General features: G+C 35.1%; 1 protein-coding gene across 8 annotated transcripts in view; it reads left to right on the forward strand.

Moving 5' to 3' along the window:
* Positions 1–18160, forward strand: part of LOC308686205 (centrosomal protein of 95 kDa-like) — a 293169-nt gene that overhangs the window by 138233 nt on the left and 136776 nt on the right. For all 8 annotated transcript variants that reach the window (XM_081394565.1, XM_081394567.1, XM_081394570.1 and 5 more), the window contains one exon: positions 16921–17029. In XM_081394565.1, the coding sequence (XP_081250691.1) occupies positions 16921–17029 (109 nt within the window). The remainder of the gene's footprint in view (positions 1–16920; positions 17030–18160) is intronic.

The following is an 18160-nucleotide window of genomic DNA, read 5'->3' on the forward strand; positions in this document are numbered from 1 at the left end:
AGTGTAAGAATGAGCACACAAAATCATGTTAACGAGATTAGCATGCTAAGCTAGCTTAATGCTAACGTAGCTTATGGTTATCCTGATAGCTGAAGAGCCACATTAGAAAGAATGGCATTTGGTTAGCATGCTAACCAATAATTATGCTAAGCTAACTAGCATAAGACAACAAACAGGGTCAACTTCAGAGAGGAATATCATGGGAATGTAGACAACTATCAAAAATCTGTTCAGTCATTTCTGTGTGGTTCGGTCTAAAGAACATCTGATAAAATTTTGGACAAAATTGAGCAAGATTTGAAGGAGTAGTGAAAAAACAGTTTTTCATTTGTTCCAACATGGCGGACAGTCACATTGTTGGAAAATGACAAATGAGACATTGTCGGAATTGGCATAAACCAAGGAACGCAATGACATAAAGCAATCAAAATTTGAACAATGTTTTCAAAAGTTAAGCATTTTTGCAAAAAACATAACTCTGGAACACTAGGTGGCGCTGTGTTCAAACTTCTCAGGTACCTTCAGGACATGGTGTTGATCATCCCTACCAACTTTTGTGATATGTCAAATAGTTTAAAAGATATGTCAATTTATGACAAAATTCAAAATGGCGGACACATGGTTCATTCGGAATGTGTAAGAAAACACATTTCTAATTAAATGGGAAGAAAGATTAATGTAAGTATTATCTGGGTAAAAATAATTCAAGTGACAATTCACAGCTTTATAAATGTTCAGAGAAAGAGCAAAATATATATTTATCTGGGTTATAGGTAATTCAGAATGTATCAGTACTGAAGGGTGATAGTTCAGCCCTTATAGTAGTATTTATTTTCATTGTAACAATTCAAAGTTCATTGCAGTGCTGAAACAATTGAATAAACAAGACAATGTATCTGGAATGTGGAAACCACAGTCTTTTGGTCAACTGCATGTCATTTACAACAGTAACATGTGGTTGGCCAACACATTGCAGTTTCTGAGTTCTTGGTTGGGAACAATTTAAGAAAAAAAAATCTGGTTTAACCATTTTTTTGCAGCTCATTTATAATTTGACTGAAATTACACACTAGACATTTAGACCAATAATGGAAATTTTATAGGGGACTAAAATTAAAGTACAGTTCGTATGAAAAGAGGATTAGTTGGAGTTTAAAAACAAACCAAAATTTAAAGCAATATAAATGGAAGTACAGGTACAAAGATAAAGAGGACAAAAGTTAGTGACGTATTGCATTTATTTAGAAGGAAATCAATTTGGGTGAAAAAAAAAAGTAACCATCAAAAGTAAAACATTGATAAAGAAAGCAAAACATTGATAAAGAAAGCATCCTCTATAGTTGCAAAACTTAAACATTTAATCAAGTAGGAAAAAAGCATCATAATTAAATCATTTTATAGTAATGTATATTTCCATTACAAATTTTAGCAACTAGAAATGGGGGAAAAAACAAACAAACATTTTAACTATTGAAAAGTAAACCCCTATAGATACACATCTACACATTTTTTACAACAAAATACAAGTTATACAGGCTATATAGACTTATCACAAGTTTTGTTTTTTTTACAAAATTGTTTGTTTTTTGTTATAGGTCTTTTTTGCGGGATGAAAACTGCAGCAGGTTCTTGTGATGATTCAGTTTCTCCAATTTGAAGAAATTGTTCGTCGCTTGAATGTTTGGTTTCTGTTGCAGGTGTTTTTTGCGGGATGAAAACTGCAGCAGGTTCTTGTGATAATTGAGTTTCTTCAATTTGAACAAATTGTTTGTCGCTTGAATGTTTGGTTTCTGTTACAGGTGTTTTTTGCGGAATGAAAACTCTGGCAGGTTCTTGTGATAATTCAGTTTCTTCAATGTGAAGAAGTTCCTCATCAGTATCGTGGTTGGGTGTTGTTTGCATTTGTAGAACCTGCATGTTGTGTGTAAATGTTACGGTTAAACTGTTCATGGCCAGGAACAGCTGTTCGATGTCCTGGGCATCGGTGTGGTTCAGGTCAAGTAGTGGTGCTAAAAATGTCTTCAAAATGGAATTTGACACTGTTAAAGAGAGCTCCGTTTTGTTTTCTTTAAACTCAAAAATGCCACCGAGTTTTGTGACGTAAGCGGTGCCACTCCTTAACATTTTGCACTTTGTGCAGCGGTGGAAAGCAAATTGCGGAGAAAAATCTTGCTGAAGAGTGGCACACTTTGGGCAGTGTTTACTAATGTTTATTTGGACACCTTGCAAAGCAGAGGTGATGGTTTTGTGAGAAGTAATTTCGTCTTCAGACATTTGGTGAAGTGGTCCAGTAGAAATTTGAACTTTTGAAGGTGTAATTGTCGAGTGTCTGGTTGATTGTAAAAAGGTTTTTTGTTGGTACCTTTTTGTCATTAAGTTCGTAAAGTCATACGAATTCCCTTGATGGACGTCATTAATAAAGTTGTCCCACAAGGCAATTTGAATTCCTCCGGTTTCATCATTTATCCAACAGTTCATTACCTCTCCTTCAGTCTTGTTAAAAAATACATTTTTAACAGACTGTATCTTTGTTACTTTGGCTTTTAGTGTGGGTATCTGTACACAAAAGAGTGCGAGAGAGAAATCAGTCATGCCATTTGTTTTCAATGTACTTCAACTTTTAATTTGTATGGAAAAATGTTGTGCAACTTACATGATGCTGTGCATCTAGGGTTTTCATTTCGGCAATGGTGGAGGGGTATAGTTGCTTTGGGGGTTTATGGGGGAATGGTACTTGAGTCACTTCGAGTGTTGTAGAGCTGGTACTCTGGATATCATATTTTGTGTCATTGCTGTCTGGAAAATGAAAGAAACATTTTTAAAAAATTAGATGACAAGGAGGCACATGTGCAATCACTTACATTTTACTTAAAATACCATGTCATTTTTTTTAAATACTAATAATAACAACAAACAAAGCATTGTGAGTTTGTAATAAATGTTGACCACGTCACAAAAGTAAACCGAAACCATGTATACAACTATATACGTGCCTCACAGACATGAGAAATATATTAATGGAAAGTTTGAAATGTCTACTTTAAAAAACATGAACTGATTCAAATCTTAAACACTTTCAGATTATGTAATCTGCATGAAACAGTTTCTTGTTTTTTCAAGACACATTAATTATTGTTTGCAGGTGCACCACAGCAAGCTTTATGCGTTTGAGCACTGATTAGTTGATTATGTACGTAGGGGATTAAAGGCTTATGATTTATTCATATAAATGTGCTATCCGTTGACTAATTGCTTAAGTGAACAATTGCTAGTTGACTAGAAAAATCTTGGGCAACCAAAGGAAAAAAAAAAGTAAAGTAACTTATGGGATCACAATTAAAAATGACTACAAATAAAAAGTGGAGTAAAATATACAAGGCATACTTACTTGGAACTTTCTTTGCATTCATGAGTTTGATTGCAGAGCAGTTTCTTGCAGCATTGTTCCATGAGGTTTGTTGATTACACTGAAAGATGACGGTGTGGTGGTATGTGTCCCTGTCGGTTTGTAGTGAAGCGGTGAAGTATTTGCTATTAATTTTAGATAGTTTTATGGGTGATACAGAATGCACGTATCCTGAAATTGAGTCTGGAAGTTGGTTCATTTTTCTCTCAGTTTTGTTTTTCAATATTTCTGTTCTTACAGTGGAAAAGTTCTAATGGAATTCTTTGCAGGATACTCTGGTATTTAACATAATTCACAATTGATTGGGAATGTACCATTACTAATTAAAACAGATTGAGTTGGTTCATAGTTATTTAATTGGAGTGTGTCATTCGTTGATGTTGATTTTAAGTTTATTAGTTAATTAAGGTCTTTAGTGGTAAGTTGTGGATAGATTAATACCTGTAAGTTAATTGGCTTGTTTGTCATTACACTACATTTGATTTTTGCCTGTTATGTATTTGTGGTATAGGCAGGTAAAAATAATACACCGATTTATGTATAGTTTTTTATAGATATTTACAAGTATTGTGCAATAAAGAAAAATGACAATGATATTTTATGGAATTATTTCTTTATTCATTTTAGTAAATATAATTTTTGTGTGGTAAACTTTGAAAAGTTGAGTGACATGTACAGCAATGATACTGGTATGATGAAACTGTCTGTTAAGTCTGTGTTACTGCTGTTGTTGATATTATCACTGGTCCAGACAAAGTAATTAATATGAATCAAAGCAGTCAATGTTTGCATACAATGCATCAAATAGAGATTGTGGTAAGTCTATTCAATATTAAGTATCAGTTATATCCATTGAACAACAAAATTCCCTTAGCGGTTTTAGTTAGTGTGTACATTTGGAGTATTAAAGTATTGATGGGTTATTATGTTTACTTCATTTCTATATAGATGAGTACTATTTATTTAATTTTTACCCAAAATGAGGTGATATGAGAATTATGCAGCATGTGTCATGTAATGTCTGTTTCATTCATACATGAAGTTAGAGGGCGCCCTTGCCTAGAAAGTGTTCAAAACATTTCAGAAAATCCTTTATATAGCATTTAACGATCGGTGCAGCTGAATAACATGCAGGTAAAGACATTCTGAGGGATGAATGTTCAAGATAATAAACAAACTTTTATGAAGATATATGTTTTGTGTTATTACAGCCACATCCTAAATATGTGTTTTAAATTACTTCACCGTACATTTAAGCTCTTTATAAGTGCGTTTCTTGTGACAATAATTAATTCTGTCTTGGCAACAAATTGCGAAGTGTCTGCTTTCAAATGAGGCTGAAAAGAGGTGGAGTCATTCGTCTGTGTTCCTAGAGCAGGTGAGGTTGATTCTAAGATAGATCTAAGATAGGTCCGAGCAAAAGATTAGAACAATGCTTGAATCAACACAATTTTTATACTAATCCAACACGGGGTTCGAACCCACAACCGGAACGGCTCGGGATTAGTAACACATGGTTCAGCAGACTGCGCTACTCAGAGGACGTACAATCACAAACTGCAGAGGAGAGGCTTCAGTGTAAGAATGAGCACACAAAAGCAAGTTAACCAGATTAGCATGCTAAGATATCTTAATGCTGATGTAGCTTATGGCTTATGACGTGGTACATCCAATCCTGGCAAAATAGATATCCTCGGATTCGACATGACGCAAGGAATCGATAGACACCAATTTTATGATTTTGTGACAAACGGTTCACAAATTACAGCCTCTGAACCAATTTTGGGTCAACCTTGTTAAATTTGATCTCATCTAATCCCACTGTAAGAAACATTAGTACAGCTCTTACCCAGATAATAAAGGAGCTCAAATTTAAATTTATACACAATTTCAAAGTTGCCCCACACTGGTCTCAAACCCACGACCACAATGGTTCGGGATTCATGACGCATGGTTGAACCGATTGCACCACCCAGAGGACTTGTTTTACAATGCTGCAGAGGAGAGGCTTCAGTGTATGAATGAGCACACAAAATCATGTTAACGAGATTAGCATGCTAAGCTAGCTTAATGCTAATGTAGCTTATGGTTATCCTGATAGCTGAAGAGCCACATTAGAAAGAATGGCATCTGGTTAGCATGCTAACCAATTATTATGCTAAGTTAACTAGCATAAGGCAAAAAATGCAAGCTAGGTCAACTTCGGAGATGAATATCTCGGGAATGGTAGCAAATATAAAAAATCTGTTCAGTCATTTCTGTGCGGCTCAGTCCAAAGAACATCTGATCAAATTTTGGACAAAATTGAACAAGATTTGAAGGAGGAGTAGCGAAAAAACTGTTTTTCATTTGTTCCAATATGGCGGACAGTCACATTGTTGGAAAATGACAAATGAGATATCGACGGAATTGGCATAAGCCAAGGAACATAATGACGTAAAGAAATCAAAATTTGAACAATGTTTTCACAAGTTATAAGCGTTTTTGCAAAATACCTTATATCTCTGGAACACTAGGTGGCGCTGTGTTCAATCTTCTCATGTACCTTCAAAGCCTTGTGTTGATCATCCATACAAAATTTTGTGAAGATATGTCAAATAGTTTAAAAGTTATTGCAAATTATGACAAAATTCAAAATGGCGGACACGTGGTACATCCTATCCTGGCAAAATTGATATCCACGGATTCGGCATGACCCAAGGAATCCATAGATACCACATTTGTGATTTTCTGACAAACTGTTCAAAAGTTATTGACCAAAATAGCAATTTTTCATATCTCATGACCCGTAGGTGGCGCTGTTCCCAACTTTGGCATGGAACCTCAGATCATGCTTCCGGTGAAGTGTACCAATTTTCGTTTCGATTGATCCAATTTTGGCCGAGATACAGCCTCTTAGCCAATTTTGGGTGGACCTCGTTAAGTTTGCGACACCATAACTTTTGAACAAAGATGAATAAAAAAAATCTGTTCAGTCATTTCTGTGCGGCTTAGTCCAAAAATCATTTGAGCAAATGTTGGACAAAATTGGAGAAATTTTGAAGGAGGAGTAGCGAAAAAACTGAATACTGTACTTTTCAAAATGGCCACTACTGTAATGGGCGGAGTCTTAATGTTGGTTGTGATCAGAATGATGAGAGGAATCAGGTGTACTAAGTTTCATTTCTCTAGATCAAAGGGTTCAAAAGTTATAACCATTTCAATGTTGAATTTTTGAACTGCTGGTGGCGCTATAGAGTTGGACCTAGAGACTCAAAAATTGCTACAATTACTTTTCATTACCATCACTACAAGTGTGCCAAATTTCATCATTTTCCTATGTATGGTTCATAGGGCTGCCATAGACTTCCATTGGCGGAAGAATAATAATAATAATAAGAAGAAGAAAACTAACAGATACAATAGGTGCCTTGCCCCTTCGGGGCTTGGCCCCTAATAACATGATATAACATGATTTGATACTGTATATTAGTAGCAATTACACACCAATCTTATGGGTTGTGGTCTCTCAGACATTGGCCAATATCAGTTAAAAAAAAAAAAAACATTGTTTCCCTTAGGGCTTAAATGAACCAGATTTTTTTTTACATCATTACATTTTTTTTCCCCTGCATGACAGGTGATGCTTGTAACCCAATCAAAATCCATTAACTGATGAGACTTGAATGTTGTATTAGAATTAAATTAAATTAGAATCTATGTATTTCTCATATACTTATCACTTTTTTCAAAACTCTTCACTCAGTTGTCTTAACCAACATTCAGCTTCGCTACAGTTAATCTCACATTCAAAATGTACTAAAACTACCAAAACACTTAATTCATGTCTCCAATTAAGTCATTCTTCCAGAACACTAGCAAAGGTTTCAGCAATAAACAATTAAAAATACAAAACAAAAAAACACAAACAACAGGCAGCAATATGCTCTATTTTCTGCTGTTCAGAATTCAATGTAGTTTGTTACATGGTTCATATTTACATTAATGTACAAAATTATTTTTTTTTGTATAGATGGTGATGAAAATGAAAGACTAAGACTTGTGTAGGTGTTTAGTTGCATCTTAATTGTATTGATTGTGGTTTTTTTTTTTTTTTTCAGAATATATTTCACTGTGGTATAGACCTTATACCATTAGGTAATTTTGTTAGGTAATTTCTACATTTTTATGTAATTTTTTCAAAACCCTTCACTCAGTACTCATAACCAACCTTAAGCATCACTGCAGTTAATTTTACATTCAAAACGCACTAAAACGATCAAAACACTTCATTCATGTCTAAAATCAACTCACTCTTCCAGAACACTAGTAAAGGTTTCTCCCAACAAACACACTTTGTCACTCATAAAATAAAAAACACAAATAACAGGTAGCATTATAACATATTTCTGCTGTTTTCTGTTGTTCAGAATTCACAGCATTTTGTTACATGGTCAATGTTTACATTACAGAACACATTTTTCCCCAAGTTTCCCCTTTTGTATAGATGGTGATGAAACTGAAAGATGAATACCTGTGTAGGTGTTCAGCTACATCTACTTGTTTTGATAGTATTTCATTTTTCAGATTCTGAATATATTTTAATATGGTATTACTGTAGAAGTGTTGCAAATGTCTGTGTCATCCAATGTTTTATTGATGCATTCAGTGACTACTTCTTCCAAACTACATGAACACATATTTCACTTAGACACAACCACTGCCAAAACTCAGAGCCCATTTTATATGCTCTTTTCAAAACTGTTAAACTTTAGTTAAAACCCAAACATAATAGAATATTGAACACCTTTTCAAAACTCTTCACACAGTGATCACAAGATCAGTCTGGCTAAACTGAGGATCAGATATCTTTGCATTGGCACAAAATGCATTCACTAACATCTTTCAATTTACATGAATTAATTTCTCACTTAAACACAAAGACCAACAGAACTTGATTTACTATACAGGCCTATTTGCACATGCTTACATATTATTTTCAAGACTGTTATATTTAAGTTCAAAACCTAACAACACAAAAATGAATAAGACTGAAATTTGCAATATTTCTACAGTATAGACCTTATGCGCCAGAAAAACAAGGGTGCAGCCATCTTTAGAATATTGTCTTTGAACTTCCGTTTTTGCGGTCGCTCTGTATATCTCTATTGCATTTCTGTCCAGGAGTAATTAGCTTTTAAAGTGGATTTACTTAATGTAAAGTTAACGAAAGTTATCATGAGGATTGTAATGTTTAAAACAGATGTCTTAACAAATGTCATTAGACCGGGAAGATTTTAAAACGAGCCATTCATTCATAAATACGTAAGATTGCTGTGAAAATACAGACCGGAAGACAAAAGACAACATGCGAACATAAGGTCTGTACCACACTGAAATATATTCTGAAAAAAAAAAAACCAATCAGAACAATTAAGATGCAACTAAACACCTACACAAGTCTTAGTCTTTCATTTTCATCACCATCTATACAAAAGGAAATCATTTTGTACATTAATGTAAATATGAACCATGTAACAAACTACACTCACCTAAAGGATTATTAGGAACACCTGTTCAATTTCTCATAAATGCAATTATCTAATCAACCAATCACATGGCAGTTGCTTCAATGCATTTAGGGGTGTGGTCCTGGTCAAGACAATCTCCTGAACTCCAAACTGAATGTCAGAATGGGAAAGAAAGGTATTTTGAGTGTGGCATGGTTGTTGGTGCCAGACGGGCCGGTCTGAGTATTTCACAATCTGCTCAGTTACTGGGATTTTCATGCACAACCATTTCTAGGGTTTACAAAGAATGGTGTGAAAAGGGAAAAACATCCAGTATGCGGCACTCCTGTGGCGAAAATGCCTTGTTGATGCTAGAGGTCAGAGGAGAATGGGCCGACTGATTCAAGCTGATAGAAGAGCAACTTTGACTGAAATAACCACTCGATACAACCGAGGTATGCAGCAAAGCATTTGTGAAGCCACAACATGCACAACCTTGAGGCGGATGGGCTACAACAGCAGAAGACCCCACCGGGTACCACTCATCTCCACTACAAATAGGAAAAAGAGGCTACAATTTGCACGAGCTCACCAAAATTGGACAGTTGAAGACTGGAAAAATGTTGCCTGGTCTGATGAGTCTCGATTTCTGTTGAGACATTCAGATGGTAGAGTCAGAATTTGGCGTAAACAGAATGAGAACATGGATCCATCATGCCTTGTTACCACTGTGCAGGCTGGTGGTGGTGGTGTAATGGTGTGGGGGATGTTTTCTTGGCACACTTTAGGCCTCTTAGTGCCAATTGGGCATCGTTTAAATGCCACGGCCTACCTGAGCATTGTTTCTGACCATGTCCATCCCTTTATGACCACCATGTACCCATCCTCTGATGGCTACTTCCAGCAGGATAATGCACCATGTCACAAAGCTCGAATCATTTCAAATTGGTTTCTTGAACATGACAATGAGTTCACTGTACTAAAATGGCCCCCACAGTCACCAGATCTCAACCCAATAGAGCATCTTTGGGATGTGGTGGAACGGGAGCTTCGTGCCCTGGATGTGCATCCCACAAATCTCCATCAACTGCAAGATGCTATCCTATCAATATGGGCCAACATTTCTAAAGAATGCTTTCAGCACCTTGTTGAATCAATGCCACGTAGAATTAAGGCAGTTCTGAAGGCGAAAGGGGGTCAAACACAGTATTAGTATGGTGTTCCTAATAATCCTTTAGGTGAGTGTACATTGAATTCTGAACAGCAGAAAATAGTGCATATTGCTGCCTTTTTTTTTTTTTTTTTAATTGTGTTTATTGCAGAAACCTTTCCTAGTGTTCTGGAAGAATTACTTAATTTGAGACATGAATGAAGTGTTTTGGTAGTTTTAGTACATTTTGAATGTGAGATTAACTGTAGTGAAGCTGAAAGTTGGTTAAGACAACTGAGTGAAGAGTTTTGAAAAAAGTGATAAGTATATGAGAAATACATAGATTCTAATTTAATTTAATTCTAATATAACATTCAAGTCTTGTCAGTTAATGGATTATGATTGGGTTACAAGCATCACCTGTCAGTCAGGGAAAAAATGTAATGATGTAAAAAAAAATCTGGTTCATTTAAGCCCTAAGGGAAACAATTTTTTTTTAACTGATATTGGCCAATGTCTGAGAGACCACAACCCATAAGATTGGTGTGTAATTGCTACTAATATACAGTATCAAATCATGTTATATCATTTTATAATTGTATTGTAAATGTATACCTTTTTCAAAAGAACTGCAACATGTTCAAAATTGAAACCAAATGAAATAAAAGCATTCCCCTGACTTACTGCTACGGTTGCATTTTATTTATCTAGAGTCTAGGTCATTGTGTATATTGTATATGAATCATTGCTAAGAATAATAATAAATAAATAAATTAAAAACTCAGTGATTTTTGTTGGCAGCAGGTTGGCCCTATATTTTGAAACTTTTTAGTGTCATTATGATCATTGTCATTACATTCAGAGATAGGCGAGTCTTTGTTTAGCAAAATCACGTTCACGCTCATGCCTATTGCTGCTTAAACTACTAACATTACATTTAGCAATATTTCACATTCAGACTATCTCTGGATGTAATGGCAATGTTCATAACACTTGATCCAGTAATACTAACACTTTCTCTTCTATTCTATATAAAAAGAACAAAAGAAAAAAAAAAATTAACGTACTGCGTTAGACTAAACTGAGAAGGGTCATTGCACTTGCATATTGTTGTCCTACTGTTAGTTTAACTGCTTCTATTGTTCTCATTTGTAAGTCGCTTTGGATAAAAGCGTCTGCTAAATGAATAAATGTAAATGTAAAATACACTAAAACACCAGTTATTGCCATAAAAATACTGTAAAAATATTTTGAAGGCCAAAACTCAGTTTTATGTTGATTGTTGCATTTAAAATCTTCAGTTGGTTCAACTAAAGTGCCAGTGTTAAAATACATTGACTTCATATTAGGGAACACCCCAGAAACACCCCGTGGGCACATAATACGTGAACATGTTATACGTGCATGACGTACCATTTTCACAAATTCATGTTTTTGTTGTTTACATGCAGATGGTAAAGGCATCGTTTTCAAAACCTTGCACTTTGAACCTCGTTTTCCCCCAAAATGGCATTTTCGTGTAAACAAACGGCCAAAATGCATGAAAAGTTTTCCGTTTTCATTTGAAGACAATGTTGTGTAAACAGACCCTAAAGCGTGTACTATTTTTTGCACTTTAGTTTTGTTAATTTGAGTAGGCCTATATTATATTTACACTTATATACACACTTATAATATAATATAATATAATATAATATAATATAATATAATATATATGTGTGTTACATAATGAAGCCAGACTACACTGCCAGTTCACTTCACTGTTCACACACACACCGTTCCATTGCAGGCTATGAGAGTCCCCACTTGGATAGGTAGACATTGGTTAGAGTTTGCATGTTTAAAAAAAAAAAAAAAAATTAATTTGTTAATATGTTAATGTTTAGCTATATTATGAAAAAAATATACATATATTTGTTTGGGGATGTTTGAAAAGACTTAAGTTCCTTAACTAAGCAGCCAGTTAAACAGCAGCTCTACAGTCTCAGAGCCTCTCTGGGACAGCAAGCCATTCAAACATTAGAGAAGTGTGAACGATGGGTGTTTATGGGCCATTGCAGTTCCTGCTCCAGCCTACAGGAGTGCTGCTGAGTATGGACTTAAACACACACGCACACATGTAGGTCCCCACTTGGTCAAAAATGTAACAAATTCACCAGAGCGGTTTTTACTTGATTTTAAAATGTTTTAAAGCATGACCAACAGGGGACTTGAAAAATGTCCCCACTTGGCTCGGTGGTCCCCTGTTGGTGAGTGTGTAACGACACCAAGGTCCCCACTTAGATAGATAGACGAATACACACACACACACACACACACACACACACACACACACACACACACACACACACACACACACACACACACATATATATATATATAATTATATAAAACAATTTTATTTTTTACATATTGCCTTTCTTACATTTGAGCCCCTGCCCCTGATGAACTCTCTGCACGTCCCTGGAGGTTAGTGAAGTAAAATAGGCTATGTAATGGCTTTGTATATCTCAAAATGTCCATTTCTATCCACAAAACTTGCCAGAAGTCATGGTTTAAGGAGTTATTTTTAAAAAAAATCTTCCGGAGGTGCATGCCCCCAGACCATGCAGGATATTCTTTTAGTATGATAACCTCTTATATGTCAAAAGCTCAAGGAAAACTGTATTTCTCAATTCATGACCCCTTTAATGCATATCCCCCCGCCCCCTCTCGTGATGCACCCCTAGGGGGAAGCGCAGACTAGAGGTCTAGTATTGAGGGCTAGACCCGAGGACCCGGGATATATTTTAAATGGTCAGCCGGGTCGAGGGTCGAGTCCCATTCTATTACATCGGGTACCGGGTCTGTTTAACATTGTGTAATACCCGAGTCGATCAGACTCAGAGAACACCCGGCCGTGATCAGAGTCAGTCAGCACTGCTTGTGTGTTTTTTGTAACTTGCAACTTGTAAAATTAGGATAAGAAAAGTGTGAGCTGGGAAATAAGGTTAAAATAAAACACAAATTGTACTAAAAAGCTCTTCAGGTTGCTCCAGGCAGCTAAAGCAAATGTGCAGTCTCAAACGCGTCATGTTTCAATGACAACCATAGCTTCTGCAGTGACACAGTGTCTTTACCAATTGATGATTGGCTCTTTTACTTAAAAGGTGGAACTTATTCCGCCAAGCCGCTGTTTACACTTTCTCCCATTTTTATAATCATTTAAATGAACTGTCTTGTTTATCTTACAGTTTTGGTGGTTAGACTCGGCGCTGAGAGCAGAGATGATTGCAAATAAATAATGCTAACGTCAGCGGCCATGGCACTGAACGAGCAATTGTTATTATAGTTCAAAATGGCATAAATAATGCTAACGTCAGCGGCCATGGCACTGAACGAGCAATCGTTATTATAGTTCAAAATGGCAAACAGTCAAAGTTATTATGCGAGTTAACTTGAGTCGAAATGCAAATCTCAAGTCGCATTTGTCATCCGTCACCGTGACATCAAGTGGACTTTTGAAGCTGAAATAATGAGTGGATTAAGCTTGGAATAATGAGAGGAATAACATGGATAGAACTTTTTTTGTCGGAGGATTGTTATACATCACATTCTGGTATAAGGAAGGGAGATGATTAACACATTCTCTGGAATTTGAAATACTCCTCCTAGGGAATTTATCCAATCGCCACCAAACTAGGTCAGCATGAAGTCAAGACATTGAGGATGTTAAATTGCGGACGGATTTTTGATATCTTGAACGGTTTGGCCGTGGCGAGAAAAGAGAAACACGAAGTATTATAACTTCTGCATACATTAACTGATCTTGATGAAACTCCAGCAGTGCGTTCGTGGATCAGATGGATGTAACTATTTTGAGTCAAAGTTATAGTGCCACCAACTGGCAGCAGGAAGTGTCACTTTCAATATGCTTTTGACAAAAGTGGGGGTTTAGTTTTACCTACAGTAACAAAACTCGGTACGTATATTGTTCTCATCGAGCCAGACAACTTTCTAATTTACAGTCATTAGTTCCGACAGGAAGTCAGATATTTTGGTTTGAATGTGGATTTCAGACTCTGAGTTTTTAGCTACTCCTCCTAAGTGGTTTATTTTATTCACACCAAACTTTTTCAACATGATGAAAATACATTAAAGATACTAAATTGTGAACGGATATTAAATATCTCAAACAGTTTTGCTATAGAGAGGGATTAAAGTAATGTCCAAAAACGAAACACTAAAAATCTTCAAAAAAGGTAATTATACACCATTTATTTCTATATAAAATTATACAAATATCAGAACTAAACCCATTTTATTCTTTTTATCATCTACTTTTTTTTTCAATTTATGTATTATTTATAAGTTTAAAAACTAATAGTACTATTTAGTCAAAAAAAAAAATAATCAAGTCATACATAGGGCTATACTATTCTTGTGTTCAAAATCAGGACCTATTGTATTTATATATAAATATATTAGGTATGTGACTGTGAGGATATTTTTCCACCGGTTAATCGACATGACACCGGCGGGGGCTTTTAAATCGCTAATATAAAAGTACAAGTAAAATACTCACACAGACATTGATAATGGTGTGGAGCAGAGCTGGCATTTTCAATTAATTCCTATGGAAGTAGGAATGAATTAAAAAACATTCACTTTGTTCTGCTTGCTCCTCGCAATGTTATAGCCGTGCACTTTTTAGTTTCACTTTAAAATTAGCGCCATTTCAGGGCCGATTGCTTGAATTGTGACTTATATAGCCTATTATTAATGGAAAACACAACAACAAAACAGTACAATGACAGATTCGCTTAAATAGGCGCTTGAGTAGATGAAACAACTGAGTTATTCATGAATGAGACAGATTTTTATGGATTGATCATTGAATCTTTGAGTCAACCAATTCGTTCAAAATGCTGAATCATTCAGTAATGAGAAAACACGTTGCTGTGAGATGCGCAATGGTTCTGCTGTGATCTTTGTTTAACTATTTTCGCTGCTGAAACAGAACAAAACCAGTCATTATTGCATCTAAAATATAAGTGACTTAATTGTAACTTTTTATTGAACTGTTGTATGAAATCAATGTCACAGTTTCAATCGTGATGGTATTCAGGAAACAGCACTCGTCATGTGAGGTTGCTTAACTGTATCATATGTTTAAAAATATAAAAACTACATATTTTTAATAGTTTTAAATTAATTTTAATATTTCATATTTTTACAGTAATACATTTATTATCCATTCAACGTACAATAAATGTAATAAAATCAGAATAATCTCTCGTTTTAGTGTTTCCCAAGTTATTTTTTTGTCATTGAAGTTCTAATCAGGCTACTTGTCTGGTCAGGCCGCTGATCTATTTAGAATGACATTATATAGATCAGTGGGTCAGGCAAGTAAAATTCTCTTTTTCTTGTCCCTTCAAAAAAGCCCTAATATAAATTACTCTCTGACAAGAGTTTAACCCTTCCATTGCTGTGTGTATTGGCCTGCATTGAAGGATAAGAACTGTATTAGGCCTTGTCTCTTCTTAACAAGTTTGATTAACAAAGTCATAGAACCAGTTTATTTGTAGTGCACTGACAACATAGTTTAAAATAATTAATTTAATAATTAGATTAATAAAAATATAAAAAAGACCTTGAGATAAAAACTGTCCTTATGCAAAAGATAACTTTGCACTCATTTTAAAGTGACCTATGACCTGAATCCATCTAAATTTAAATGATCTCATGGATGTGGCTGTTGTGGTTCACGGTCATAGTGGCACCAGCTGCTTCAGTAAATGTGGCATATTCAGATGACTTTGATGTGGTTCTTCTAAATTTATCGTGTTTTACATTCATATTTCCCGTCGTGCACAGTTACCCTAAAGGCACCGGGGTGGCGGTGACACCGGCTTAGGCCCGTCATCGCTGCTTGCAGCTATATTTATTATTATTATTATTATTAAACACATTAATTTTGTATTTCAGTTTATAATGTATGGATAATAAAATAAAATATGAAAAAATTAAGGGGTCTGAATGCACTGTAAGCAATAGCTTACGGGACACTCCCACAGCCCTCTGAAATGTATGTCCTCCCTTGTTGTGGGCCTTGTCGCAGACTCCGAGGAGCCTTTGCTTTAAAAGCAAAACCATTTATTAACTGATTAATTTCGTTCAGATGATTTTCTATGAAATCAGAAATAAATCTCACTCTAAACTTTAACAATTACACCACTTCCTGCAAGAGCTTGCATTTCATTGGGCGCAAACTTTTATTACAGCTAATTGTGAAATTGTAAATTGTAAAAGTAAGCATACTTCAAACACTGTATTCACTGTAATATTTCAATGTATTCAAATAGCTGAAATCTATTATATTATTATATGTATATTTTCACGATTACAGCTAAAATTCTTTGGTTACACTTTATTTTAAGGTGTCATTGTTACAGTGTAATGATATATTTAAGTACTGTGTAATATTAAGTAACTACATGTACTTACTATCGGGTTAGGGTAGGATTAGGATTTTTTTGAGGGTTAATTGCATGTAATTATGCATAATTAATTGTTATTACTATGGTAAGTACATGTAACATATGAAACAAAGACACTGTAAAAAAGCGTTACCAAATATTTTATAGAATTGTAACAGAGAATTGTGTAGGATTAATTGACCCTTTTATGTGCTGTATTTATCAGTTGTCTGATTACCTGTACCTGCCATCAAATAGCCTTTGAAACTGATATGGCACTCAAATACAATTAATCACTCACTCCTGTCACTCAGAATGCAGTTCAGTGAGACGGGGACAGCTTCCCAACATCAAAAAATAAGTGTTTTAGTATTTCTTGACATTTTTTTTTCTCTTTCCCTCTGGCAAAAAAAGCGATGGAGATAGTTCTTTGTCTCTGCGCAGCCAGAGGAATAAGGAGGCAGAGCGAGAACTACATGATATGTCGGAGAAACTATCTCAACGTCTGGAGGAACTTGATCTGGTCAGTAACACAATCTGTGTGTTTATCTGCTGTTTTAGTTCAAAACTCTAAAGCTATATGGTCTAAAAAAAACAACTTTTTTTTAAACTACTTTTAAAACTACTTTTTATAACTTTTCTTTGGCTGTTGATTCAATTGAAACTTGCCATGCATTATCCCAAGCATTTATCAAAGCATTGCAATGATATGTCAATTAAACTGTCTATATTTTGTCTATATTATGTCTATACTCTGTCTATATTACAGATCTGGCCTTTAAAAACGCGCGTTTTCTCCCGCGGCATTCGGCAATTCGTCTCGTAGAGTCTCGCAGAATTCTGCAAGTGCTTTCGGGGGGGCCTACTTAAAAAATCCCTCAATGTGTTTCGCTTCACAGAATATCCACCAGGTGGCGCATAAAAAACAACTTTACATTAGATTTTTTTCTTTAACTTCACATTACGTCATGATTGTGAGAAAACATCCACAATAAAATATAAATTATAAATAGTAATAGACACAAATATTTACAGTAGGCTACTGTATTATACAGACATTTGAAAATATTTGTAAATGCAAAAGGTTCATTAAGACAAGAAGGGGTATTGGACAACGTTTACGAATTTTTATATGCTTTGTCATTGCTGTGGTTTCCAGGAGATGAGTGCATGCAGAATATTTAACATTGCTTTTATTAAAACAGCAAAGTGACGTTCTTGCCAGCGCATAACTTTTTTGTACAACTATTAAGATGATTGTGCATGCAATGCGCATTTATATAAGTGCAACAGAGAATTTAGTGTGAGCATAATACACTTGACTCTGACTGTAAAAACCCAGCAGTATTTTTTATATATATACACAAAATCATCCTAACATAATGCAATTAAATAATGCGACTTACCCAGATTCTTAATTCGTGCAGATATTTCTTGTGTGATTGTTCTTGTGCAGATATTTCTTGTGAGGTAATGTTGCAGCACAACGCGTAGCATTTATATTTTGGGCGCATCTGATTTGCCATTACATTATTAATAAATATTTTAATTGAACTGTCTTAATGCATTAAGCATAAAGATTTTTCCACGTTAGTCTCAGAATGTCCGGGGTTGGTTTGAGGTCTTGCCGACAGTTTGTAAATCTTCTAAATAT

The sequence above is a fragment of the Scardinius erythrophthalmus genome, assembly GCF_964197995.2.
Source record: "Scardinius erythrophthalmus genome assembly, contig: HAP1_SCAFFOLD_38, whole genome shotgun sequence".
Taxonomy (NCBI): domain Eukaryota; kingdom Metazoa; phylum Chordata; class Actinopteri; order Cypriniformes; family Leuciscidae; genus Scardinius; species Scardinius erythrophthalmus.